This window comes from Nothobranchius furzeri, chromosome 11 (genome assembly GCF_043380555.1).
Source record: "Nothobranchius furzeri strain GRZ-AD chromosome 11, NfurGRZ-RIMD1, whole genome shotgun sequence".
Classification (NCBI taxonomy): Eukaryota; Metazoa; Chordata; class Actinopteri; order Cyprinodontiformes; family Nothobranchiidae; genus Nothobranchius; species Nothobranchius furzeri.
The window spans coordinates 52,175,518-52,203,338 of record NC_091751.1 but is presented as its reverse complement, the minus strand read 5'-3'; the positions used below and the strand labels follow the sequence as shown (position 1 = coordinate 52,203,338).

The following is a 27,821-nucleotide window of genomic DNA, read 5'->3' as shown; positions in this document are numbered from 1 at the left end:
ATGTGGGCATAATCTGCAGCATGGAGAAATGTTAAAGTTCACACAATAGCTCACATCACAAGAAAATATGTCATTAAACTGAATAGAAAAGGAACAAATATTTCTCAAGTATCAATATAAAAACCGGGTTTTCCAAATGAGCGATAGCATATTATTAAAGTCACGATGAAACAGTTAAAAAACACCAACATCAAGCTGTTGAAATCACCTTCGTGGAGACTGCAATCTAAATAAAGATTCCTGGTGAGACCTGAGAAAGTACGTGAGTGCACAGAGTCCTGTGAACCTGATTAAGTTGCCTCCGTTCTGGCAGGAGGAAATGGACCAGGGAGAGAAGCTTTGTTGAATGCTAACTGAAATGTCTGACCTGGTGTTAAATAATTTAAAGGCAATGCTGCCAACTTTCAACAAAGCATGTGCAAACATCCAAATGGTGCCCAAAGGAAGGAGAGAAAAGCTGAATTGAATGGTACAATTAAAGTATTTAAATGGCAGGGAATATTTTTCACTGTGTGTTTAGATCTCATGAGTTAGGATCTTTACTCTAAAGAAACGTGTTGGAATCATGAGTTTTCCATGTTTGAGTGGACATGCCAGCTGCAGCAAACATGCCTAGAAGCCACCTCAGCTTTGTGGGTCAGGGCAGAATCTACTCCTACTAGCTCTATGTGTCTGTGTTTGCCCATAATACAATTATTCCATGGAATAAACACAAGTCTGGCAGTGTACAGTGTTTTTTTACATGGTGCAAGCCATGTCTGTTCTGTTTACTGTGAAAAACTGCTTGTGTGGATACAGAGCGAAGAATGGGGACATAAAATACATTTTCTAGGGCTGCACGCAGAGGCATGTTTTGAAACATTTAAATGTTGTGCAGCAGCCTACTGTCCTCATCGCCGCAGATACTGAAGGTTATTATGGCCATAATAAAAGAAAGAGATGTGTTTTAGAGAAGCAGCCCAGCTGATGACTTCCAGTCTTTATAACAACATAAATAAAGATCTCATCCAGATATCTTCCTTAACCAGAGACTCGAGGTTAATGTTCAAACCCGTGTGGCTCACCTGAAATCTCCCTTAAGTAAAAATCCACGTCTGCATTTTCTATTTCTAACCAGTGGTGGCTGGTGAAATAATTTTTTGGTGGGGCAAATTTTTGCAAGTCAGTTTTCAGATGCGCTTTAACCACATATTACCACTAGGGTACGCTAAAGTACTGCTCCTATTCATCACACAAGATTAAATTAGAGCAAAAATGTGATGTGTTTTCAGTAATATGGAACACCTGTCTGAGATCCAGGTTTGATCTGTGCCAGGCAGCTCAAAGACGAAGTGGGAGAAACCCAACAAACACCGGCGTTAGCCTAGCCTGCTAACCAGGTATCCTCTGTCCAGGAAAAAGGTGGACCGTGGAGGGCTTCTGGTTGAACTGTGACTCTGGTTATCTGTGCATGCTTCAGGTGCAAAATTCTGCACCCAAAGGCTCTCCTTTGTTTTCTAGGGAAAGGTGCATGAGCCAGTTAAAGGAAAGCTACAAATGTTTGCGCTCCAAAGAAATGTGGAATACATCACACAATCTCGGCCGCGGTAGAAGAGTAGTTCTTGCAGCTGATGAGTAAGAGAACATTTCTAAACTACACTTAAATGGGCTTTGTGAATATGAAGAAGGCATTCAATCGCATTCCTCAGGGGGTCATTTGGGGGGTACCCTGAAAGTATGGGGTACCAGGTCCTTTGATATCGGCTGTTAGGTCCCTGTACATAGCCGGCAGTGAGTTGGGCTTGTTTCTGACTTAAGTTCGACTCTGCCAAGGCTGCCTTTTGTCAATGATTCTGCTCATTACTTTCATGGACAGGATTTCTACGTGCAGCCAAGGTGTTGAGGGGATCCTTATTGGTGGCCTAAGGATCCCTGCTTTTTGCAGATGATGTGGTCCTGTTGGCTTCATCACAACATGATGGGTGAAGGTAGCCTAGTGAACTAGACCAAATTCTTGCTTTGCAAAGTTTGGTCTAGGCATGCTCCATTGGAACCTCAGCAGCTCCTACCAGGACTCTGGCTAGCCAATCACAACTCTCTAGAGGGGTTTCAAACACATAAAGAGCTGTGATTGGTCCATAATGGTGGGCCAATCATAGTGCTCTATCTGCTTAGTGAACAAATCACAGAGCTTTATCCGCTTTGTGGGCCAATCAGGGCACTCTATATGCCTGGTGGGTGGGATGATGCAACAGAGTGAAACAAGAGTATGTCACATTCATTGTCCAGTGGAATGCGGAGATCATTTGAAAGACAACGGTAGAACCCGCCCCACAACCGAGAGCCGTCAATGGAGCGTGGCCAGACTAAATAATACATTTATTTAGTCTGGCTTGCCAGGCTAGGGTGAAGGTGCTCTGATTAGATACCACGCTCCTCCACATCGAAAAAAGCCAGATGAGGTGGCTTGGACATCTAGTCAAGCCAGGCACACTGTGCGACTTTTTAACTCATAGAATTCAGCTCCATCTCAAATTGGACGACTTGAGTGATGTTCTCACACTGTAAGACCTGACTGCTCACACTGTACGTCTGGTAGCGACACATCGGACCTAAAAATATGCTAAAAATAGCAGTTTTTACACAACACACTGGACTTTTTATTGTGCTGTTATTGATGTCAGTTGTTCTTCGGGATCGCTGTAGGAGGACACGGGGATTCCAGGGGGTTGGAGGAGGACGAAAGAAAGTAAATCAATGTTTTATCAGTTTAATTTGACACAAACACACTTTCTTGACAATCCTTGCCATTGTGTGCAAAAGAAAAAAAATGTATAAATAAAAACAAATGTGTGTTAATAGGGAAATAGCTGGCGAGCTGTGTTGACGCATGCGCTGTGAGCGTTTCTGGTACTTTTTAGGTTGCAGCTGTTCTCAGTGCTATTTCAATAGTGAGAGACGAGCAAAATATCAAACACGCCATAAATCTGGAGAACTCACAATTGCTTATTGGGAGTTGGTCACAAGGTGTTAATCTCCTTTTGTAACCCCCTGTATACTACGCGATGCACTACACCAAACTTGCCCCCAAGCTGATTCGCACGAGGGGAAAATCGGCTTAACAAAAAACAAAAAGTCACACAGTGTTCGCCCGGCTAAAGGATGCCTCCCTGGTGAGGTTTTCCGGGCACGTCCAACCGGGAGGAGACCGAAAGGAAGACCCAGGACACGCTGGAGGGACTGTTTCTTGGCTGGCCAGGGAACACCTTGGTATTCCCCCTGAAGAGCTGGCCCAAGTGTCGGGGGAGAGGGAAGTCTGGGCTTCTCTGCTTATGCTGCTGCCCCAGCGAACCGACTCCGGATAAATGGAAGAGAATGGATGGATGGATGGATGGATGGATGGATGGATGGATGGATGGATGGATGGATGGATGGACTTCAATGCAGATTATACTGCATTTCTAGTCTGTAAAATGTATAGATCGTTCAGTTTAATTTTCTGTCAAAAGTTCTAACTGATAAAACTTTTCCCAGCAGGGACAAGCAAGTTCCTGTGTTGCTTTTGAAGAATCTTTTTGCCTTAGTCTTGATGCTAAAAGGTCAAAACAAAAGCAGCAGGTACTTTTGAGGTGGGAGAGAGAGAAAAAGGTGGTATTAGGAGGGAATTACTCAGCCAAAGGGGTGAAAGCTAATTTACCACCAATCCAGCTGCTGAGAGCAACCGGGGCAACGTCACAAGATAAAACCCAAAATTTAAACTATTTAATACATTGAGGTATTTGTATTATTTTGACCTTATAATATAAAAAAAACCACCACTAAAGGGGGCTTGTAATTTGGTGCTCTTTGACGCGTGTCAGAGCTGCTTCACAGTAATGTGCTGTTATTCATCCAATAACAGGCATTTTACACATGTCAACTAATAATACAGTGATTAATACATACTTAAACTGATGTGCACTCTCTTATATCTTTGACAGTGAAAACTGATGTTCTCTAGAGTTTTCTCACTCTTTCTCTCTCTGGCTGATGGCTTGTCACTCACACACTCAGCTCTCCTTACAGATGGCTGGATACAATCGAGTCAGTGGACAGGAAAGTCTGGGCCGACCCGGCGGCCTCTTTTCTCCTCCATATCAACAGTAATGTAACAACCCCATCGTACAATCAGCAGCACATTGATCTCAAGGCCATCTTGCCTTTAGCGCGTTTATAAATCACTGATCGTGGAAGTCCTTCACTGCCATCACTACCCAAGACCACAGAAACCAATTTGTGCTTGTTGGAGGAAATTATCCGGTTATTGTGAGAATTTGGCCGAGGGACCCAAAACCTTAATGACAGGAGGGTGATGGAATGTCAAGTGTTTAAAAGCATGAATAATTCTAAAAAACTCTTGAGGGATTGTTTTTTTTTTTTGTTTCCCATTATTCCCTTTTTCTGGTCTTCTTCCCAACTCACTTTTTGCATATTCTATTTCACAGGAGAATAAAAATCACAGCAGCACGTTACTGCTCCCCTTAGTCATCTCAGGAGGTGTTAAAGAAATGTTGAAGCATACGTGTGTGTGTGCGTGCGTGCGTGCGTGCGTGTGTGTGTGTGTGTGTGTGTGTGTGTGTGTGCAAAAAAATGACGTCTGGGTGATTTTCAATGCGTGTGGTTTATGATCACATGTCCTTTTGTGGAGCACGTCAAGCATTCATGCAAACGAAACCACGGCGAGATGAGAAATGCCTCTTGCACACTCCCAGGCAGCAGAAAGTGACATTGAATGCTTGCGTACAAGCTGAAAACCTCGTGCTCAGCTGATAGGCATATCAGGGAAGAAACAGCGATCATCATTTTTGTCTCACCCCTTTGTCGTTCTCCCCCCAACCCACCGCCAACCTCTTCTCTCCAGCTCCTCTGACCATGGCGGCGTGGACTGAGACTAATGGCAGCACGAAGAAACAAGAACTGATGAATCAGTGTCGCTAACAGAGAGAGGAGGACAATATCTGCTGAAACAGAAGGTGAGCTATTGAGGAGATATCAGCCTGAAGTCAGTGAGAAAACAAGGAGGCTGTAGATCAAGGTGTGGGTGCTATCACAAAAAAAAAAAAAAAGGGACGATACTGTGAGAGGAAACACAAACTCATCTGATGTTGCACTTAGAGGACAACTGTGCAGGAATCAAGTAGATTGATTTTACACAAGTGACTGCATCTGTACACAATTTTTTTACATGGTGGTTGTGCCCTGGTGTGCACTCTCTGTCATCCAGACTACTTACTTATTCATTCAAAGGTAGCGTGCAGGGGCTGGGGAATCATATAAAATATGCTCCTGCTGCTCAGGGCCAAGAAATTTCTATCGATAGCCTGAGTAGCATCCATCTTTCCAAAGTCCACCAAAGGTCAGGAGCAGCATAACTCAGAGGCTGGTTTGCATTGGGTTCTGGTTTGTATTCTGCATGTTTACTGGACCCACCCCTCCACCCCCCACACCGAGGCTAGCTGGCTCTGCGACACTTGCTCAGCCATCTACACACACACACACACACACACACACACACACACACACACACACACACACACACACACACACACACACACACACACACACACACACACACACACACACACACATGCCTGCACTCACACCACCAGGGAGCTGAGGAGGGCTGTCTTGTAAATCTGCTGCGGTGAGGAGGCGCTTGGTGGAAGCATTGTTTCATAGTCAATAAAAAGTGGCCCTGGGGTGCTTGTTAGAACAGCAATCTGCAGCCATTTTCCTGTGAAGACCATCCCCCGAAGAACCCGGAACATTATAAGTCAAGTTCCTCCTCCCGTTCTGAGTTTATACCATGCATAGAAGAATAACACTGAAATAATAATCCGCCAGCACCTACTGCAGCACCTAATGGAAAGCTGGGGGAGTCGCAACACGAGAGCCAGGAGAAACAACGCTTACAGGGCGAGCAGCTGATAACATGTTTATTATTTTGTGTTCACTTCTTTTTTTTCAGCTCACATGTAAAAGTGATTCATAGGAATTGGCAGATGAGACCGGTGTCATCTCTCGTCCAACTTAATTAGCTGTGCAAATAATTTTCTCCTGATTTATATTCCCAGTGTATGACTATTTTTATCCATTTGTCAGCTAGCTAAAATGTGTAAATGAGACACCGCTTTTCAGCAATTATTCCACCCAACCTCGGCTGGCGCCATCCCGCAATGCACGATGAAAATGTGCCTTTCACATAATAGTCATTAATTACTGCTCAGTCTGTCAATGTCAATGGCTATAATCTGAAAAACATGCATGTTGGCCTTTGATTCCACATCTAATGCATTCCAGCAGCACTCCCAACTCAAAGCAGCTTCTTTTACTTGATATTTTTTTGCAGTATTACCAGTGCATGTCTATAAATTGTGGAGGGTTGCATGTTTTTCAGTGTGGATTTTGAAGGAGCTGTGCAGCAGCTGCCTTTATGTCCTGGGCTCTCTCAGATTGCGAGTGTACAGTCGGGGATAATCCATGATGTTGTGAAATTGGAGTGGGGTGCTGGAATATCAATTCTTTTTTTTTCTCTCTCCCTGCTGAGGCTGGACAAAAGCAAAGAAGAAAGACACAGGACTTGAGGGCTTGGTGGATTTGAACCAGTTTGAGCAATCTCAGCAACGTAGTGGCAATACAGCAGGGTGGGAGTAATCCAGAGGTGAGTTAAAACCAGCGGCATTTTAAGCCAACAGCACGCAGAAGCAATGGTGCCTTTTTTGATTGTGTTTTTGGTAACTTCATACAAAAAGTTTGCAAAAATAAAAACTGTTGCAAAAAAAATGAATAGTTGGATTCCTATCCTTTAGAAAAAACTTCATGAAATGTGCTGATTGATCTGCCAGGGATGCATGACAGACTCTGTCCGGCTGCAGATGTGTATATTACGAGGATCAATCCAATTTCATTCCTCAAAAAAGAAAAAAAAAGGAAGCAAGTACATGTCCAAAAAAATGTCAAACTGTTCCTTTAATGATCAAAACCATGTTCTGCTTCAATGCCCACTTTGGAAACTTCTGAGCTACAAAATGAAGCCCTTTTAAGATGTTGAATCACTAAACACATGTCTGCTGGCTCCAGATCAAAGCAGTGAAAGTAGTTAGCTGAAAGTTAAGCCTTCTGAGAGAAGAGCAGAAACCAAAAAAAAGGAGCGACTGAGTCCAGCAGTTTGGTTTGGAAAGCTCTGGCAGAGCACATCTGCAGTTGGAACAACACCTGGAGGTCACACGGTTTGTTGTTTAACATTAAATCCAGCTCGGCGTGCTAACATTTTTGTGTTGATACTGGCAAATGGAGTGAAGAGGTATGCATACTCTGAGATAAGAGCAACCCACCACAAGGTCATTGCAAAACAAGTCTTCGGGTGTTCTTAACAGGGACAGGACCGGAAAATGAAAATCAAACAAGCTGCAAAGAAAAGCTGGCTGATCACTTCTAAGTTTCATTTGAAGACCAGGCGACCAAACGTGTCTCAGTCTATTTCAGCTGAATGTTAAACTTTACATGTGCATCTGTTTAACCTGGAAAATGTGAATAACAATCAGGCCTGGGTGGAACAGGTGAAGGGGGAATGCTCCCCACACAACAGCCGTGGTGTCACTCTGACTAATAACACATTCACAAGATCCCTAAAATCATAATTTTGTTCCTGGTGAGATGTTCAGGAGGAAGATGCTAGTTTGACATTTTGCTCTTTAAATGACCTCAGAGAAAATAAGATTAGTTTAGATAAGATTGATGAGCTAACGACTAGTCATACATGGGCACCAGTTCAAATCGAAGTTTTGTTATTCTGGCAAAAATGAAAAAAACACGTGAGTGACATTACTATGGATAGCTAGCTCTGGCACTAATCATCAGACTGCTGTCATGTAACCAATCTCAAAATGTACTTTTTCAGTTGAACTAAAGTGGTTTGTTTTGCAGTCATGCACATTTTTGTCTCAAAATTTATCAGGACGTATTTCAAAAACATTTTAGTTTGTTTACAATTAACTCCCAAGTTTGTTTATTAATAAATCTGCAATTGTTTTAAACAGAGAAGAATTGGATAATGTTAATAAATTGAGAGAAAACTAAAGAACTCAAATGGCCTGTATTTGACACATAGCACCATCTAGAGTCGTAGAACCCCCCAAGGCACTTTACAACACAGCCAGCCATTCACCCATGCACACACACACACACACACGTAGTGATGAGCTAGAATGTAGCCACAGCTGCCCTGAGGCACCCTGACAAAGCCGAGGCTGCCTAGTACTGGTGCCACTGGCCCCCGTGAACACCACCAGCAGGCCATGTGGGTTAAGTGTCTTGCTCAAGGACACAGCTGGGGCAGGTTTTGAACCAGCAACCTTCTGATTACAGGACAGACACTTAACTCCTTTGCCATCCTGACCCACATCAGTAATGAATCCAACCCAAGCAGCACAAGATACTGGGTTTAGATAGTGTTTCTGACTTTTTTCAACAAAATTAAATCCAAAATATCAAAATAAATGTGTTATTCTTCTCAACTTCTCACCCAGTTTTCAAGTACAGTACTCGGAACGAATCAGAAAACAAGTGCTGAATGGATTTGGGTGTTCCATGATGTTCAAGTTCAGCTCGGGGCAAAAAAAAACAAACATAAGATTTAATGTTTATTTGTGTGCAATATCTGAAGACAAATGAGCAAAGGAATAAATGATTTATTTTTCCCTCTGGCCAACAATTCTACACTGAATTACTTTTGTTTTAGTCTATGAAGCTATTGCTCTATCAGAATAAACGGTTCACAATCTAATTAAGCCTCTGCAGTAAAGCTGAGTTAGGTTAAAATAAATAAAGAGGCAGTGATTGCTCTTGTTTTAGCTCCAAAATATGCTTTTTATTTGGATGTTTGGGGTCAGAGATGTATAATTTGTGTTGCAGTACACATAGTTATCCACAAGGCTTCATTTCAACACCTTTAATCCAGTCTTAAAGCTGATTCATTCATTACTGCCACCATCCCACCCAACATCCCGGTTTGAATGATTTTTCCGTTTTTGGTACAAATTCAACAGTTGTGCTGACAAGATCACTAGTCCTCTATTTCACCGTGATTTTATGAATTTTATACAAAATACTCGTAACTTCTACACATTTATCACCCAGAATTTTATTTATTTATTTATTTATTTGTACTTTGTAAAGAAATTTGGGAAACAACATTTTTTTTTGTTTTCAAATTTTTGTTGTCATGAAAAGATAAAAACATGCAAAAAACTTGAATTTTGTTTGTTCAAATTTTACATTTACAAGTTTGGAACTTTGCACTTCTTTGTAACACTACATCAAAAGAAAAGAGAAAAAAAAAACTTATGTACACGCATCTTTTTACAGTGAAGAAAAACTCCAAAATATCAGACTAAGGCAAAAGAAGTGTACATAGATTAGACCAAAACAGGTTGCTGCTGTTGTAAAATATTAAATCACCTCAAATAAAAGTGAAAAAAGAAAAAAATAAAGAAAATCTGCTACAAAAATGTGATTTACAACTCCCTTTATTTGCAACCGGCTGCATAATTTTACGTATTTTCTTGTGTGTGAGAAAGTCTAAAAGTCTAGAATATTGTACAGTGCTGCTCTCGATCGTTTTTCTCCCCATCCAAGCTAACAGATGTTCTATCATCCTTAGATTTATTTAAATAATTTTCAAACAGGAGCATTGTGTAACAAAAAGGAAAAAAAAAAAAAGAAGAAACATGTAGAAGCATACCAGAGTGTAACATACTGTTTGAAATCACTCCAAAAGTCAGTACCATTAAAGCCTTGAACATAAAACTAATCATTTAGATCCAAAACAAATGTACAAAAAGGCACATTATATCCCAGTGCTTCTGTACTGTGAAATTCAAGTTTAACTGAGCGCATTCAACACCGCCAGTCCGAGTGGCGACAGTCCCCCAGCACCCACTCCAACATCCTCCTTAACTGGACCACAGCCTATGCCTAAGCTTTCAACAGCATATGTATGCGGAGACTACAACAATAAGCCTAGGTTGGTTGTTTTTGAAAGAAATTCTGAATCAATGTTTTATTATTTGTATCTTTTCAGTCACAGTTCTACCACTCTCAGGGAATATCAGAAGCTGTCCTTCAACAGGAAAATCTTTCCTTTTCTTCATGTGTTTTTTCCTGTTTAATCTTTTTATCCTTCGAGATGTGCCTAGTCGTCGCCTCCGCCGTACATGTCTGCCAGTTTTCTAAAGCGAGGGCCCCATTCGTTGAGATAATCGTAGTCCTGGTCGCCCCCGCTGCTGGAGGAGTTGAGTGAGCTTAGGGAGCCGGCTGTGGAGCCGCTGCCCTCGTAATCAAACACTAGCAGGGAGTCGTATGGAGGAGCAGTGGGGTCGTTGTCTGCTGCCTTCAGTCCCTGAGCACACAAAAAAAGCACAGTTAGATAAGATTAAACAGCATCTGCACCCTAAACTCCAAACTCCAGCAAGTAGGAAGCCACATAAACATCGCTCCCTTCCAAACAGGCTAATCTTCCCTAAAACCGTTCAAAGGGTCTCCCTCTGCTTGTTCAGGAAATGTGGTTCTCGTCCAGATTAATCAGGCTCCACTGTTCCTGTCTCCCTCTTAGTTGGGATCCTCCTGATGTTTCGAGAACATCGGATTATCTGCAACTCGATCAAAAGCCAAGGCTGAGCATGACTAGCATCCTTAGCGTGCCTCCCCTTCTCTTCCTAGCCCCTGCCCTCAGCTCTAGTACCATGTCAGCTACCATCTAGCTCAAAATATCTTTAATATGTTTCCAATTGTAAGCAGGGATGAGGTCATGCAGGTGTTTACCATCCATGCGCGCCTCTCGTGTTAGACATAAAAGCTTTGCCGTTCCGATGGGAGTGATTGGTTATTTGGGAGTTCGTACTTGACATTCCCAGAAACCCTCGTGGCGTCACGAGAGGTCTTTATGGATTCTTATAGATTTCCAGCCTCATTCACTAACAGGTCTCAGGAGACTTGATGGATTGCTAATCTAGGAGCTGAGATGTGCTTTGGCCATGAAGCACTTTTGGATCCAAGCCCAGTTTCTCTCTCATCGCTAGAACTGAGGACACTCACCAAATAATAAATGAATTAAAAGAGGTACAGGACCATAACACAGAAAGGAGACCTCAGCTCATTGAGAACCTGTCAAAGATTTATAGTTTCCTCTACACGGTGACAACGCTGCTGAAATGCTCTCAAATAAAAAGATGGATGGAATTAAAGTGCCTGGGCACTTAGCCATTATTTTCCACTTGTTAGCTTTGGTTAAGTATTTGCTCAGGGCCGCGATGCTGATCATTTGGTGGAAAATATGACAGATGGGTAGTTCATTTAAATTACAACCACATTAGCTCCGCCAGATGTAGCGTCCTCCATCTCGCAACTCAAAAACTCTGCTGGCAGTTTGAAAAGGTTGGGCCTTTTAATGAGCTCGGCATTTAAAAAATAACAGAAAACTTCTGAATAGCCGGGCGAGTCGTAAACTGATGAGCAGTCATCGCTTTTTTAGAGTGTCTCTGTCTTGGAGATAAAGCGGTGTAATCAAAGCTGCTGCTATCTCAGTCCACACACAAAAACCTTGTGAGGACTCAAACGAGCCATTGTGCACAACAATGAATGTAATCACTTCAGCCTCGTCTCCTCCAGTATCCACCTGCAGAGAGCAGAGGTCATGCCACATTGGTGCTAATGTCTTTAATGTAACCCCCGCTCCCTCCTTGTGAGAACAGGCCAGAAGTTGACTAATGGACCTTTATTTGTCCAACTATGGGGTTAATGTCCTTATGCTAAACCCGCGCCTGATTTTTTTCCCCCCTGTTCCTCTAATTTAATTAAGAGCCCCGAGCTCTGGGGGAATGTGCACAATTCAGGATGGAGATGAGACATGCTCCCTCCCCTCCCCTCCTCTCTGTCTCCGCTCTCTCCTGGCAGCGCGCCATATCAGTTAGGTCATTCTAACTCGATGTGCACGCTGCAGCTACCATGACTTCGCTTTCGCCGCAGTCAAATGTGGGACTACACACGGATCAATGCTGCCCGCTTCCAGGGAGCGTTTTCTGGGAATGATTGTCAAAAAAAGTCTCAACAGCATATGGAAATGACACCTAAGGACCGGTGAAGAAACACAGCGTACACTTAAACATATTCAATTTCGCCCCATGTCGGCTGTTCCGACAACTTTATCACCTGGTTTCATGACTCGTGATCAGATGAAAAGGAATGGCTCCCTGGGTGAGGGGATTGTGAGAGATAAACGGTGCAGCAGAGGAGCTGAAAGCGCAAGCTCGAACCTGAAAACAGGGGCACCATCCAAAACCAGGAGCAAACTTCATTTGTAATGCTGTGAAACTCTTGTCTGTTGGAGCTTGTGAAAAATATATGACTCCTCTTTTCATTTTACATTCTCCCTTCATGCTGGAGTCAATGATGGCCTCAGGCAAACGAGGGCACTCTGAGCGGCGCACGCCGATGGAAAGCCAATGCTCTGCTTCTCTCATCTTCCATTACTATGCTGACACATCTCCATTTCCGCTTTGGAGGAATGCAAGGAGGAAAACAATTATATCCGACTGAGTTAGTGTCATGTATATTCTTTGGGCTTCATACAAGTCAGAGAGGATATATGTGAAATTAGAAGAGTTGGTCCCTAGTGGGAAAACATGAAAACAAGTCTGTTCCCCCCCCACCACAAGGCAGGCAGAACTCCTTGATGCTCAGTCATAAAAGCCAAATATTTGATTTAGATGCATATTTTATTAAAAGATGCTCACACAACTTGAAAATAAAATATATAACTTCCAACTATGAATCTTTTATTTGATCTTTTGTGCAAGAATTTATGCAGCCGAGGCACCGACACAGGGCGCCCAGGGCGGGGGGGGGGGGGACCCCCACCTCCACCCAGGCTCACCTGGAAAGCACCCAGGCCGCCGCAGCCGACCACCGCCCCTGGGCAGAGGACTCCTCGCCCGTGTCACGTGGACCTCGGGGGATGGGCCGTCGGTCCTGCTCAGTGGTCGGCTTTCTTTGCGAGGTCACCCATGAGAACGGTGGGAGGGTTATAATCAGATTTCCATCTTTCATCATATATGTTCAGTTTTCCAAGAGTCTCATGGAAAACCGAGTGACATAAATAAAACTTGTATTTGTTTTGGTCAAAAAAAAAATAAAAAAAAGAATTTATGCTGAATTTTTTTCTTTTTACCTCATTGATGAAATCTCCGATGTCTCCAGGATGGGGTGCTGCTGTCCTCATCGGGTACTGTGGCTCAGGGTGGAGGGGTCTCTCGTCTAGACGCCGGATTCCCACCGGCTTGATGGCGTCGGGCTCTAGTGTGTCTGGCTGCTGAAGCTGACTCAGGTCGTAATCCTGAGAAACACGCAAACAGATGGGACTTAACAGAGCAGCGCGACAAGACCTCAACCCGTGTGCGATTATTTAAAACAGATAAACACATTCTATGCTGTAAAGAGCAAAAATCGAGTTCAACTCAGGGGAAGGGGGAGAGATTTGAAAGTTGAAATGCAGAGTGCAGAGATGAGGGAACGCGAGAGAAACTTTAATCTTCTCGTCTGTGAGGCACGAGTCCAGGAACAACTTGACACATAAAAACGAAGCAGCACTGAAGGGGTCCAAGCCGAGGATCACATCATACGCTGCAGAGCCTCTGAGCTTGTGTCGTGTGCAGCAGGAAGGACGTGCAGGTGACTATTTCCCTCTAATCAATGCCCAGACACAGGATGGTGGATATGCATAAGCCATTGCTAATCCTATTAACACTACCAAGGCAACCTGAGTGGCATGCAGTTTGTGCAAAGTCACGGGTGGAGGAAAGAAGAAAGAAAAACAGGATGAGGAGGAAAAAGTTGAAGAGCACAGCAGCAGAGCTGAATGACTGGATGCTATCAGGGTGACGGCAGACATGATAAAGAAAATACCATTTGAGAATCAGTGTGTGCCTAATAAGCGTGCTTGATGGATTGTCCCTCTTTAAGAGATTTTCGGTAATCCATCCATCTCTAATACCCCCCCTCAGAATTGTCATTGCTCTGCTGCAGATGTACCTTCAGAGGAGGAACACATCTACAGACTTCAAGCAAATAAACCCTGAGCTGCTGCATGCACCACCCCCAACACCAACAGCAAGTAGGCCAAATGCCACTTATTTACAGTAGACTCACTCCCAGCTAAAAACAATGACTACTGCACCAGCGTTTCTTATCAAAACATCTAATTTAACCAAATCTGATGACTGTTGGCTGAAATAGTCGACGCCAGCAGATTTATTCATCATAAAAAACGTTCCTGGGAGCAACATTTAGTTCTCAGTGAAATGAAGCGGAGGGGGTTGTAACTTGGCGAAATCCGTTTGTCGGATTTTTAACAAAATATCTGCTTTTCATCAAACAAATCAAATGTGGCATGATGTATAGCAGTGCTCTTTAGTGAGCGCTGTGTGAACACTGGCGCCTGGTGAAATGGCTGCACCCTGCCACTCATGACCCACATTCAAACATCACCATTTCCCTTTAATCTGTGGTGAGACAAATGGGACCAAGTTAATCATTTAGGACCGTTGTGAATATTGCATGATGCCAATTCCAATGAAAGCGCACTGAAACGTGTTTGGATTACCATTAAAAACTAAGAATCTTGGGATAAACAAGCGATTTGTTCCGGCTGGTTCTGATGCAGCTTTTTTTTTGTGTTTAACTGGGATGATAGCGCAAGAATGTGAACAGCCTCTGCAATTAAAACAATCGTGTTCGACTCAAACAGACAACTATGTAATAATTATGACGGAACTAAAATATTCATGCCGGTCTTGAAATCCCAACTGTCGCCTAGAATCCAACATGAAGGCTAGAAGGATGGTGGTTTGTTTCAGTAGATTCTGGCATCATTTGGACTGATATTACCCTTGCAGCAGCAGCAGCAGCAGCACCACTGAGAGGCTGAGGCAACTCGTCATGAAGGGTTTTAAACAAACCCCGGGGTTTGTCAAAGAAATTAAAGAAACCTGTCAGTTTGTTAAAATCCCCTGGAAGTTAAAGAAACTTCCTTGTACGAATTTGACGCGATTGGGAGAACATCACTTGCATTTTATCTACATTTCATAACTAAACTTGATAAAGCAATGGGCTCAAAATATACCACATTTTATTTAGCTTGGAATTGAACTAGAGACTGTTACGGTTCATGTATTTATCTATGCCAGCAGAAGAAGGATCCTGCAGCTTGTTAACGCAGCATTACAACAGAGAACATATGTGCTGGTAACCAGATTGGGTGCTCTTTAGCAAGCTGTTCTCCCCCTTTATCCCTGGGTTAGGTTGCATTAGTACACAAAACAACTCCTTAGATCCAGCTTTCAATTAGATGGTGAATAAATATGTTAACTGCTACAATGGCGAATCTGCATAACAGCTAGGTTACAACACTTCTTTCATGCCTCTTAACCTTCTAACACAGAAGAGCTATACATATTTTGTGGAGATTCAAAATAATGAAGTGGTTCTCTCACGTTTTTCTAAAAACCTCAGCCAATAACACGGCTCGGTACAAAACCAACGATTGGACCATCCGGTTGTCGGTCTCGCTGAACCGCTACACTTCCCTGGGTCCTCCATTCATTACACACTCGTGCATTTTGCTACAGCACACCACTGGTGTGAGAGGTTTTCTGCTCAATATCAAAGAAGGAGGAACAGCCGGCTGCTACCTTTAAGAAAAACTAGGAGTACTAAAATGAAAAACACCATTTGAAGTCACAAACTACAAAAAACGATGTAGAAAATGGCGTCTGGTGTTTAGTGTGCTCTCGTTTACTGTAGCAATGCGTGTTCCCATATCCGGGGGACGTGGCCTAGGGATGATGGCTGACGGGAGGGTTGAGAGTTCCGTGTTTGTGTTTAAAACCTAGCTTGTTTGCAGATTCGGTAAAGCAGCTTTCAGTTTTAAACCAATACAAAGAATTTGATATGGACTTCATAATTAATAGAATTCAGTCACTAAAAATGTAAAAAGTAAACCCTGTGTTACAATACATAGCAATCATCAATGCTATGTAGTTATTACCATGACAACACTGGCTCCTTTTATTTGTGACGAGGATAAAAACAGATGTGTCATTCTATATGTTGCATAAGCAAAAAAGTGGAAAAAATGTAAAAAAAAATATAACTATCAATTGAGGGATTTTTATAGGTTAACTTTACTCATATTTGTAAACATTTGCAAAGGTCTCTTGTAAGAATAAATGCTTTGCAAGTTGTACTCTGGGGGAAAAAAAAGCTCCTGCGCCTGTTTCAGTATGAAAAATTCAGCCGGAGGAGAAAGTGGCAGAACACGGCAGAATTTGGAGTCTTATTTCCTGATGTTTGGACACCTGTGGTTGGGCATCGAGCATCTATTGGAACCATCAGTTTTTCCCAGAATCATTCAAATTTTGTCATTTCGATTCCTAGATTTAATTCCCAGTCCGCCGTCTGGGAGAAGAATCTGTGGCCCATCTCCATGAAAAAAAGAACGTGATATACAAATTGTGATCAACGTCTTTCAGAGCTGATGATACCAGCTGTCTGTCGCTCGTACTCTGCAGCTCGCAGAGAGGAATGTGAGCAGCATCGCGTCTGGTGCGGTTAGCTGGCTCATTTAGTATAGTATTTGAACCTTGTGCTTGAAAAGAATCGGAATCGGGAATTTATAGGAACCGGAATCGAAACGAGGAACTGGAATCATTCAAATTCAGTTGATGCCGAACAATTATCACGGCTCCGTTTGGCTAACAGCAACATGACTGACTTACGACGTTGATGTTTTATCTCTACAAATAACACAAACCTAAAGGAGTTCTGCCGTGTGGTGACATTGCTAATGCTAACAATTAGCTTCTACCAGCTGAGACGTTCTCTGCGGTTTCCTGGATGCTAAAACAACAACAGCCTTCCCTGTCACGGGTCAAAATCGTTGCGTCCATGAATGTTAAGTGAATATGTGACGTAGATCCATCAGGATTTTCAAATCCCCGTGTTTCTCCATCCATTTTCTATCAGAAGCTAATGCAGGATGTAGGTGTAGGAGACCATTTTCATTTTCAGCCTGCATGCCAAACTCAGAGTGACCGATTATAATCAGAAATAATGAAATCAGAAAAATTACTTTCTGTGAAGTTGACCTTTAAGAAACAGAACACTCATCTGTTGGTCCAACCACCTTATTTTTTTAAGACCACGTCCCGTCAGAGCAAGCTGATCACCCGTCTGCCGTTTGATTAAACAAGGGCTTTACAAACCAATACCAACCAGGGCAATGGCAGCAGCAGCTACAATCACATACACCGAGAGCACCCAATGGTCTGACACTTCAATTTCCTCCCCTGCGGGAGATAGGGAGAAGAGAGGTGGGCATTATAAAGACTACATCTCTGGAAAGTCAGGTCCATTTTTTACCCAACACTGACTCCGCATACAATTCTACAGACAAGCCCATTTTCTGCTGGTGCTCTGGCCTTTCTATCCCGTTCAAACTGGAAGCTTGTTTCCTCTCAATAAATCGCTGCAACTGCTCGATTCTGAGGGGCGCTTTATCGTGCAACAGTTTCCTTCTTGACGCGTTCTGGTCCACAGGTTTGTGCCATTTTATGTGCGAGTCGGAGTATGTTAATAGACAAATGGGTGTTCTCCCTACTGCTTAATCACTGGCAGATGTGTAATGGCTTTCCAGTCATATTGTTACCTTAGACAGGGCTTCATTATTGCACCACAGCAGATGTCTGTCTCTAAATGACATCAGCTCACCAATTACAAGTCTCCGAGGGTAATTTGGCACTGCGCTGGGTCAGACTGGGGTCTTCCGCACATTTCAGCTATACCTAAGCCACTAAAGCACTTCAGCCAGCAGCAAGAAAATGGCCCATTTGGTGTAATACTGCCTGTTTTTATGAAATGATTCCGTTCTGCTAACAAGGGGTTATTAGGACAATTGAATTCTGTGCGAGTCTGATCAGTGCAGGAGGATACAGAGATGGGACATTATTGATGCCTGTGGCACAGCATTTCTATTGTTTGTGTGTGCATTAGGGCTGGGAAGCAGCGAGATGTTCCAGCTGACAAAACATTTCCAATATTTCCAGAACCAATTGGATCAAAAATGTGTTTGCCTTATTGATTCCAGCTTTTGATTTCCAGCTTTCTTTGAAGAAAAAAAGAATGCGACTACTTCCAAATTTCAATAAAAGTCCTCGGACCTTTTGGCTGTGAGGTGTATTTGGGAGCAGCATAACAAGCAGATTTAAATGTATGAAAGCTTGCAGAAAGAATCTAAGTGGCACTCTTTTGTTCTGTTGCTGGTTCCGCCAAACTGTTTCTGTGCAGCAAATATGTGACCAGAATATTTGTCACAGACAAAGGTAGCACATTTACCTTTTATTGTTTTTTTTTCCCCATCATGGCACTGTAACACTTTGAGTCAATTGAATTGTTTAACATAGTTTGCCCTTTTTACAGCTAAAGCTGGAAGGAAAAGTCCAGACGGCCATTTTAAGGTTTAGAACTAAAAGGGTTCAAACCGAAACTCACCCACTGTTGCATCATTGATATAATTAAGGTAACAGCTCTAAATAAATGTTTAACACTAGAACTCCCAAGGCAGTCATTTTGACCGTTTTCATAGTTTGATGTGTAATAACTTTAGTTAGATGGATCTCATGTTGTCCTGGCTTCCTGGCTTTTCCTATTTTTATTTGTCCTTAATTTTTGCTTCATTTCCATAAAACAATGTATCAAAAAATAAATATAGCTATTTTTGTCTTTGTCTCCCACAAGCCATCAATTTGACGGCTCTATTGCTTACACGGTAAAGTTTTCCCGTGGGTAACGGACAGCGTCACCGTTGCTAAGCGACCAACTTTCCAGCCCGCGCGCGCTCCCTCTCCGTTCATACTGCGTGTGAAATAGTGGCTGAAACAGCTTTTATAAGAATGTTCTCAGTGAAACAAGCATGAGAAATGAAGCTGCTTCAGGCGGAGAGGGGAAAGTTGATGAAAACTGGTCAGTAGGAAGCGGCAGAGACTCTGACAGCAACGCGGAAGACGATCTGGGACCCCTCGCCCCCACCCACGGAGAAGATCAACAAGAACAATAGAGAGACTTCTTTTCAAGGTTTGGGTTAAAACAATATTTTCTTACTATTTTATTAGGTTCACACATCCATAAAGAGTTCATTGATAACGTACTTGAACCATTTTGCTCCACAACACCATCGTCAGCCTGCATTTAATGGCCAAAATGACAGCCGTCAAACTGACGGTTCCTGGGAGTTCTAGTGTTAAATAGCACTGACCCATATCAATGGGATAGCAGTAGCTCAGGAGGTAGAGCGGGTTGTCCGGTAATCGGAACGTTGCAGGTTTGATCCCAACTCTGACCAGAGAATGCTGATGTTGTGTTCTTGGGCAAGACACCTAAACCGCCTTGCCTGCTGCTGCTGGTGGTCAGAGGGACCGGTGGCGCCTCTGTCAGTGTGCCCCAGGGCAGCTGTAGCTACAGCTACACCAGACTGTGAATGGGTGAATTACTGACTATGTTGTGAAGTGCTTTGGGGGGATGTATAACCCTAAGAAGGCGCTATACAAAAAAACAGTCCATTTACCGTTTGCCAATATCAAACTGGAATAGATTGAAAAAGGTTGGATCGTAATAATTGATTCTAACTCTTGAAAACCAGAATTGAATTGGTTCTTGAGATTTTAAACTGCAGAGTAAAACAAGAAACCACTACTATGAGGTTGCCATCACTTTCCAGAATTTTCTACAGGAAAATTGGGAAAATTAAGAAAAATGATCATAATAAGACAAATGTTCTGGATTCTTCCAACGAACGGCCTAAATGTCTGTTTCTGACATGATTCTCACCTGATCCTCCTCTCCGCCGCCCTCCTCGTCATACTTCAGGATGTTGTCTCTCACATCATCCTCTGGATCGATGAGAAGCTGCTTGGCCTGGCGCTCTTTATCGCGCCGCTTCATCCACACCACAAACATCAGCACCAGGACTGATTGAAAGAGCCACAGAGAGAGCTTGTGTTACAAAAATATTATAACTTGGACACTTTCACGGAAATTTAATCGGATGCCATGTTTTAGAGCTTGGATGTGGGCCTGATCGAGGCTATCTTTTTGGTAAGCCTGCAGTAATCTAGTGATATACTGGATAACTGTCTTTATAATCCCTGTGTTCCCTCTTTTTTTGTGCAATTTAGGAGTGAGACACTCACTGAGGAGGATGATGATGCAGAGCAGGATGGATATGATGGCGCCCGTCCCCAGACCGGCAGCTATGATGTGTTGCTGGTCGGTGCAGTCCCCGTTAATGTCGCACTGGCACACTTTAATCCGCAGGTAGGAGGTGTTGGACATGGGCAGGCTGCCTGAATCTGTGATTATGATTGGAACATCATAGATGCCACTTTCAAGGTAGCCAATCTTTAGGCTCACCTGAGCATAGTCACCTGAAACACGGAAAAAAGAAAGTGAGCAGTGACCTTAAACCCATTTCTTCCTAGTCAGAAGGAATATACTTGAAAGTTTGACTCTGCAGATTAAGTGACTCAGCATGTTTTCATATAAATTAACACTATTTGTTTCAGAAATAATTTCTTTTATTCCAGGGGGGATTTAATCCAAACTTGCACCGATGCTGTTCTCACCACGATTACACTCCTTTTATCACAAACATGGAGTGTGAAGTCCTACCTGGAAGTTGCATCAGCATATCTAATCCAAAACATTGTCCGGATTTGGATTTGAAGCTTATAAATTTTCTGAATGCCTTTTTGATAATGCTTCTTAGGCTAAATTCCCAGCTGTGATAATCCAAACGCCATTATCCTATTAAGATTTATTTGCTGTGTTTCAAACTCACACCAGCAGCAAACACACAACCAGCGAGTTCCCTCCACTCGTGGTTTTGTTTCAAATTAGCATAAATAATTAATGACTGTTTGGCAAGATTAATAGATTATTAAGCCGCGTCTCTTAACTCTGACACATCTATAGCGTGCTGTTTACACACATTTGAACACGTTTCAGAGTTGCTGGGGCTTATTATAGATTAATCTTGTGAAGCTTTAACGACTAAAAGCACTGAGTGCTGTACGCGTCGCTTTAGATTCTAAACTTTTCTGCTTAATTATCAAATATTTGCAAAAATGAAAAAGTTAAACAAACCCCATTTTTTATTAGTAATAAACATGGAAAAGTAAAGGCGAAAGAAGCTGAATCATCTCTTATTTCCTGGTAATTGCAAATTGAAGATTAGTTTAATCTTATTACCCAGGAGAAGGGTTAGAACAGGACAACTGGCGCAGTTTGAATCGGGACTAGAATTTGTTAGGTGTGTTTCCACTGTCGGAACTTCAGGGTAAAGTCTGGGAGGGGGAAACTGACCGGGAGATAAGATGAAATTCAGCCATTTCAGGGCTTTGCGCAGACGTCAGTGATGTCACTGATCAGCGCCAAAAAACGCCCACAGTTACATTCAAAGTTTCATTTTGTCCAAGTACAGCAGTTTTATCCACTCGGAGTACCAGGAGAACTGCTGTGTGATAATGATGCGTGTGTGCGTGTTAACTGTTGAGTTCAATGACCAGAGGAAGTGTAATTTTTGACGGCGCTCTGCGAGACAACAACGCCCCATGAATTACGTCGTTGTTGGGGGGACTGTGTATGGCTGGTGTTTGAGGACAGACAGGTATTTTCCCAGAACTTTGAAAGATTTCGACGAATAAATGACCGGAAAAATGACCGGTACACACTGTACCCTAGGAAAAAAAGTCCTGGTGTGCTGAGAGGTCAAAAGTAGAACCACTTAAAGCACTGGGTACAACCGATCACTAAACCAAAAGTTTCACTCAGCGCCTCTACCGGCCATTTCCAAGTACCTAATCCTGTTTGAGTATTTTGTTGGGTCCTGAAAAAGAGTACCCTGAAGTTCCAATACTGAAAACCCGTCCTACAGTGATCTGTATCTTACCACTGATTCTTGTTATAGTCCAGTTCCTTCTAACTTCAGACGGCCGGTGAGCCAACTCAAAGGCGAAAGGCCCGGCGTTTGGGCTCAGGTCCCCATCCACGGCGGTGATGTTGATGGCGTTCGGCTCCGGCTTTTCACAAATCTCTTTTTCCTGAGGGAACACTTTGGGTGCGTTGTCGTTGATATCCTGCAAGAAGATCTGGAGAGTTCCTGTGCCGCTTGCTGGAGGATTACCTGTGCAAGAAAAACAAAACACACACACACTCATCACACATAGTACGTATTTATGAGAAATCCCCCCAAAATTTACATATGGAAAGAAATATGTGCAACCGAAATGCTGGATCTTATTTTGAAATAATCAGAGAGACGGAAGAGAAAACTGAAGTAGGGAGTCTCTTCTAAATACCCATTTACCCCAGAGGGAGGAGTCCCATAGAAACTGCATACTGATCTGAGAATCTAATCTCAAGAGAGGAGGTGGAAAGAAAGAGTTGCATATGAGAACATTCGGTGTGTGAGTGTGTTTGTTTGTGTTACTGAAGAACGTCTTCCTGACGAAGGACACGAGATCAGAATACTAAAGCAGACAAACAGAGCCCACTGTCGTCCCACTAGGGCTTCTCTATGTATTCACTCAGCTAAGAGGCTTTTTTACCATTCAGGCCACGCTCAAAGGAGCTAGTCATCCAATCCTGACCCATTAATGCTGAGAAACCTCTTTATTGGCGGAGTTTTTAAGCCTCTTGGCCTAAGCTGTGCCCCATAGAACAGGGTAAACCTGAACAGAGGTAAATCCCTCCAGTGCAGACAAAAGGTGAAAACATCCCCACGTTGGATGATTCTGTGATTGTTCGCATATTAACCTTCAACTGAGGTGGTCAGCATTGCAGACTTGGCAAACACTGGATGTCTGGTCGCCCTTCAGGCTCACGGGGCATTTTTGCACCAGATATGGTGCTTTTCTGAATTAGCCTCAGGTGGAAAACATTAAAAAGTAGTCAACGAGGATTCTAGGAGGAAGACTGACCTTCAAGAGCTAGGCTAAATCACACATCCTTCAGACTCTCTTTTCTTTAAAAAAAAGAAACATTAGGTTGTTCCGAGTGCTTGGGTGGTAACGGCAATAAAAAGGTGCTTTTGTAACAGTCTGCCTAAAATGACCAGACCATGTAACCAGTGGCATCACAAAAGCTCAACGAGGCATTTTTGGAAACGGCACGAGCACTTGAATGCTTACATACCGCTGTCAGTGGCCAGGAATGTGGCATTGTACAAACTGTTCTTCACGTAAGGAGACTCTCGGTCCAAAACGGCAATGGTCGTGAGCCGACCGGTGTTCGGGTCAATCCTGAGCCAGTTGGCTGGATCGAAGAGTCTAGAGTACCTGAGATGGAGGAGGGGGGGCGTTAGAGTCAAAATAGTATACTTCCTGCAGAAAATGCAGTGTCCATGCTCAGATTTTTGCACGGAGAGCAACCTCACAGAAGAAAACCGGCTTCTTTATACGACTGTCTCAATGTAATCTACAATTTCTCAGACTATTTTCAGATAGACAAACAATTCAAAAGCCAAACAGTTCTTATCATTAGGACAAGTGAGGATAAATGAAAGACACATTGGCTGCTCATTATCGTTTTTGCATAAATAATAAACAAATGAGAAGTAGAAGATTTATTTATCCATAACATGTGTGTGTAGGTGTGTTAACATGTATTATTTGTAACATCATAACACGGGGACTGATCCAGGCTGTGCAAGCTTTCATTAATCTGTGTCTACTGTACTTTTTGCTTTCCTCTGTTCTTTGGAACCAATGGATCCTTTTTCAAAGCAGAACATTCAGCAGACCTTCTCAAAGTTCAGCTAAGGATAATATCTGGAATAGGCAGTTTATATCAGTTAGGAAAATAAAGCAAAACCATAAACTTCTTGACATCCCCCCCCCCCCCCCCATCCCAAGATTTTTCAACCAATTAACTATTACCTAAAAATAAAACAGCTAACTCTTCACTTCACTCCTAATGAGTATAAATAACAAACCAATCTCTGTTATGTAAGAAATTCAACTGACCTCTCATTTAAAAATATTTACTCTAATAAAGTTCCGTTCCTTAAATAGTTCATTCATCAGTGAGTTTAAGTTGGACGAAACCTGCAAGTGTTGCACTTAAGTTGATTATAGTGATGCTTTTAGAATGATGGGGCTTGTCTCTTCTAATTTTAATTGAGAAGCTGTAGTGATGCAAGTGGAAAAAGATGGAGTGCTGAATAAATACGTTGGTATTGCGTATCTGTGAGATTGAGACTATATTTAATGTGTGACACTTCAGCCGCACAGTTCTCATTTCACTGTTTACTGCCTTACCTGATGGATTGCTGCATGAAGCGATCAGGATCCTGTGCGGTAAAAGTGGTCAGCGTCGACTCTGGCATCATCCCCTCTTCCAGTTTAATTAGTTTAGGGTTGGGGTCGAAGTAAGGGCTCTCGTTGACATCAATTACCCGGATGGAGACGGTGGCAGTGGACTGCCTGGGAGGGTGAATGCCTCTGGCCAACGGAACCTCGTTCCTGGCTTCCACCGTTAGCACATATGTTCTACTGATTTCATAATCAATAGGCTGGGAGCAGAGCAGAGAGAGCAACAAGGGTGAGTAAGAAAATGTGAGAAAGTGAATCACAACGCTTTTTTTTTTGTTGCTTTCCAGTAATCAAGAGAAGAGCACACAAATATTGTCCCCTTCAGCTTGAAGAATACTTCAGCAAAAAAGACTCAATCCTTTAGTGATCCACTCAAGGACACAAATAAAAAAGCTTGTGAAGAGCTGCGCAACTATTTTATGTTATCTGAAATGTGGCCTTAAATCAAAATAGTTAGAAAAGTTTTTTAAACAAATGTTGATTTTGTGCTGGAAACCTTCATTTCCAGTTTTTAAAGAAACAAAACACATTTTTTTTCAACGGGAATCATAAAAAGTTCATTAGTTTGCTGCCTTCGTTAATTAGTGACATTTGAGAGGCGTTCACGCTCACTGAACTCATTGTGTTCTGAATATTCTCTGATGCGGACGTGATTAAAGGGTGGGCTTCGAGGAGGAAGTCTTACCTTGACAACTGTTACCAGCCCCTCATTAGTAGTCGGATCAGTGGGCACCGAGAACCTGCCAGTGGGGTCGCCCCCGGTGATTTTGTAGACGGCATTCCAGGCGGGTGTGTTTGGCTGGTCCTTGTCAGTCACCGTCAGGTTGGCCACAATAACGTTCACGCGGTTTTCAGGCACCTCCCCAAAAAACTGCATGAATAAACCATGATGCGAAAAAGAACAGCGAGCTGTTAAGTGATGCTGCTGCGACGGTAACAAAATAAATAAATAAAAAAGCACACCAAGCCCTGGCTCGCACAGCACAGCAGGACCAATCATGGGTAAACAGACATCTAAGGTAACTTATCATGTTGCCATGGTCATCTTTTTCTTGCTGTGCTTCCCTGATAGCACAACAGCAAGCATTACAAATTTCAGTGATTTGCAAGCACAGTAAGTGCCTCTTTCACGGAAACAGACATCCCCATAGTTGCATGTGTCAACATTTGAAGTGGGATATAACACTTTGCACATGGCTGGCGACTTGTATACGTGTATGGTCCCAGAAGTGCAGGGCAAGCAGAACCAGGTAAGTGAGCAGAACTGACAGATGAGTGCATATATCCTCACTAGGGTGAAATTGGGGTCCTTGTGATGCTACTGTAAAGTGGAGACTACTGTGTTGACGTCTCAGACATGAGCTTGTTTCTTACCATCTCTGCTGTAAACTCTGGGGGGTTGTCATTAATGTCAGTGACTCTGATGACGGCGGTGGCTGTGTTGGAGAGGCCAAACGTCGGGTTGCCCTCCATGTCAGTAGCCTGGATGATCAGTGTGTACTGAGGCACTTTCTAGAGAACAAGAAACAATGAAAAAAAATGAATATATAATAATAATAATAATAATAATAATAATAATAATAACCCATACACACACTCGTGTGTGTGTGTGTGTGTGTGTGTGTGTTTTATTTAACTTTAGTTTCATTTTTACTTATACTGATTGTCACTTTAAATATAAAGCTGCCTTCTTCCTTTTGGGTTATCATGAGTTTGTGTGTGAAAAGTATGGGATGGGGTGTAAAATGCTGGTGCAGATTATTTAGCAGACTTGACATCAGAATGTTAAATCTAAATGTTAAATCTAAATCTAAATGCTAAATCTAAACTAAAATCTAAATGTTAAGTGTAAATGTTAAATCTTTAGATTTAGACCTAACATTTAGATTTGGATTTACATTTAGATTTAACATCTATGCTCAACATTTAGATTTAAGTGTAGATTTAGTATTTAGATTTTGGTTTAACTTGTTTATTTAAAATTCTGATTTAGATACATATTTAACATTTAAGTTTAGATTTAACATTTAGATTTGCTGAAATTATGTGACATTTAAGCATTATTTTAAATGTGATCAAAGTTGCTAAATGTAGGAAAAAATTGTTAAATATTCAAAAAATGCGTGCTAAACAATTTGCATCAGCATTTTACACTTGGCATTCCATAGAAAGGCATACCTCTGCAATGAGTACAATCGTAAAGAGGACAAATTATTCTTTTCACATTAAAAGCCGCTCAGGTGATGGACCAGTTGCTAGGTAATGAGAGTCAGGCAAATTACTTTCATGGTGGCAACTTGAGGACATAAAACGGTGGCCTCAGGGTGGGAGTGATTGAGCAGCCACCATGCCAGATTGCCCTCACTAGAATTGAACCGGATAGCTCCGGCGGCATACACCATTTTATTTATTTTTCTCAAACAGCCGTGCGATCCCAATTTAACGAAAGAGCGGTAACATGAAAAATGGAGAAGAAGAAGATGCAAAAAGCTTTTAAATAAATAAATAGAAAAAAACAAAACAATGCGAGGATGGGGGAAGAGAAACATTTAGCTGCTCAGCGATGCACAATGCCTCCTTGTAAGAGTAAATAAGTGTGAAACAGCCAAGTCCACTTCTATTTCTCATTTTGGTGGTAATAAGAAGTGTTTACTTCGGCTCATTAGTTCTCAAACTGTATGAATATTGCGACGATACTCAAGCTGTCAACAGTTTTAAAAACCCACGGTCTGTTTATGCAAAAATGGGAAATAATTTGTTAATAGAGCAAGAAGCAAATGGAAGACAGAACATTAGCTAATGGCTGAGTTTGGTAGAGAAAGCTAAATCATAAAAACAAGAATGGAAAAAACCAAAGATGACCCCAAAAAAGTGTTGAGTACCTCTCTGTCCAGGCCTGCTGCCACTGTAATGATGCCTCCGGTTTTATTGTTGATGGTGAACATGTTGGCGGTCGGACTCTCCGGAGTCTGAGACAGAATCTTGTAACGAAGCATACCATTGGCTGTTTTGGGGTCGTCTCTGTCCACAGATGTTACAGTCATAACAAATGTTCCTTTAGGACAGTGAAAAAGGACATAATATGTAAATAGTAGTATGTCATCTCCAAGTTTGGGTGATATGTAACATTTTTCCAACTGATATCAGTCAGTCCAGGAATCCACCAATCACAAGTGTTCATAATCAGTTTGCAGTAGCAGACGACAAGACAATCATGTGTGAGATTGTTGTTTTCTGAATTTCATTGGCTCTTTGATGCATCAGTAAACAAGTACTACATGGCAATTGCTTCAGGCTACATAATTGAGAATATGGGGTGGCACTTCG

The 27,821-nt window shown here is 42.4% G+C and overlaps 1 protein-coding gene across 1 annotated transcript in view; it reads right to left on the bottom strand.

Moving 5' to 3' along the window:
* Positions 1-9,939: 9,939 nt before the first annotated feature.
* Positions 9,940-27,821, bottom strand: part of cdh2 (cadherin 2, type 1, N-cadherin (neuronal)) — a 70,471-nt gene continuing 52,589 nt past the window's right edge. Inside the window, exons 7-16 of the mRNA XM_015956829.3 lie at positions 27,377-27,549; positions 25,869-26,006; positions 25,180-25,365; positions 24,441-24,694; positions 23,317-23,459; positions 22,073-22,306; positions 20,316-20,549; positions 19,954-20,093; positions 13,244-13,408; positions 9,940-10,417 (exon numbers count right to left, since the gene is read on the bottom strand). Coding sequence (XP_015812315.3) covers positions 10,211-10,417; positions 13,244-13,408; positions 19,954-20,093; positions 20,316-20,549; positions 22,073-22,306; positions 23,317-23,459; positions 24,441-24,694; positions 25,180-25,365; positions 25,869-26,006; positions 27,377-27,549 — 1,874 coding nt within the window. The 3' untranslated portion in view covers positions 9,940-10,210. The remainder of the gene's footprint in view (positions 10,418-13,243; positions 13,409-19,953; positions 20,094-20,315; positions 20,550-22,072; positions 22,307-23,316; positions 23,460-24,440; positions 24,695-25,179; positions 25,366-25,868; positions 26,007-27,376; positions 27,550-27,821) is intronic.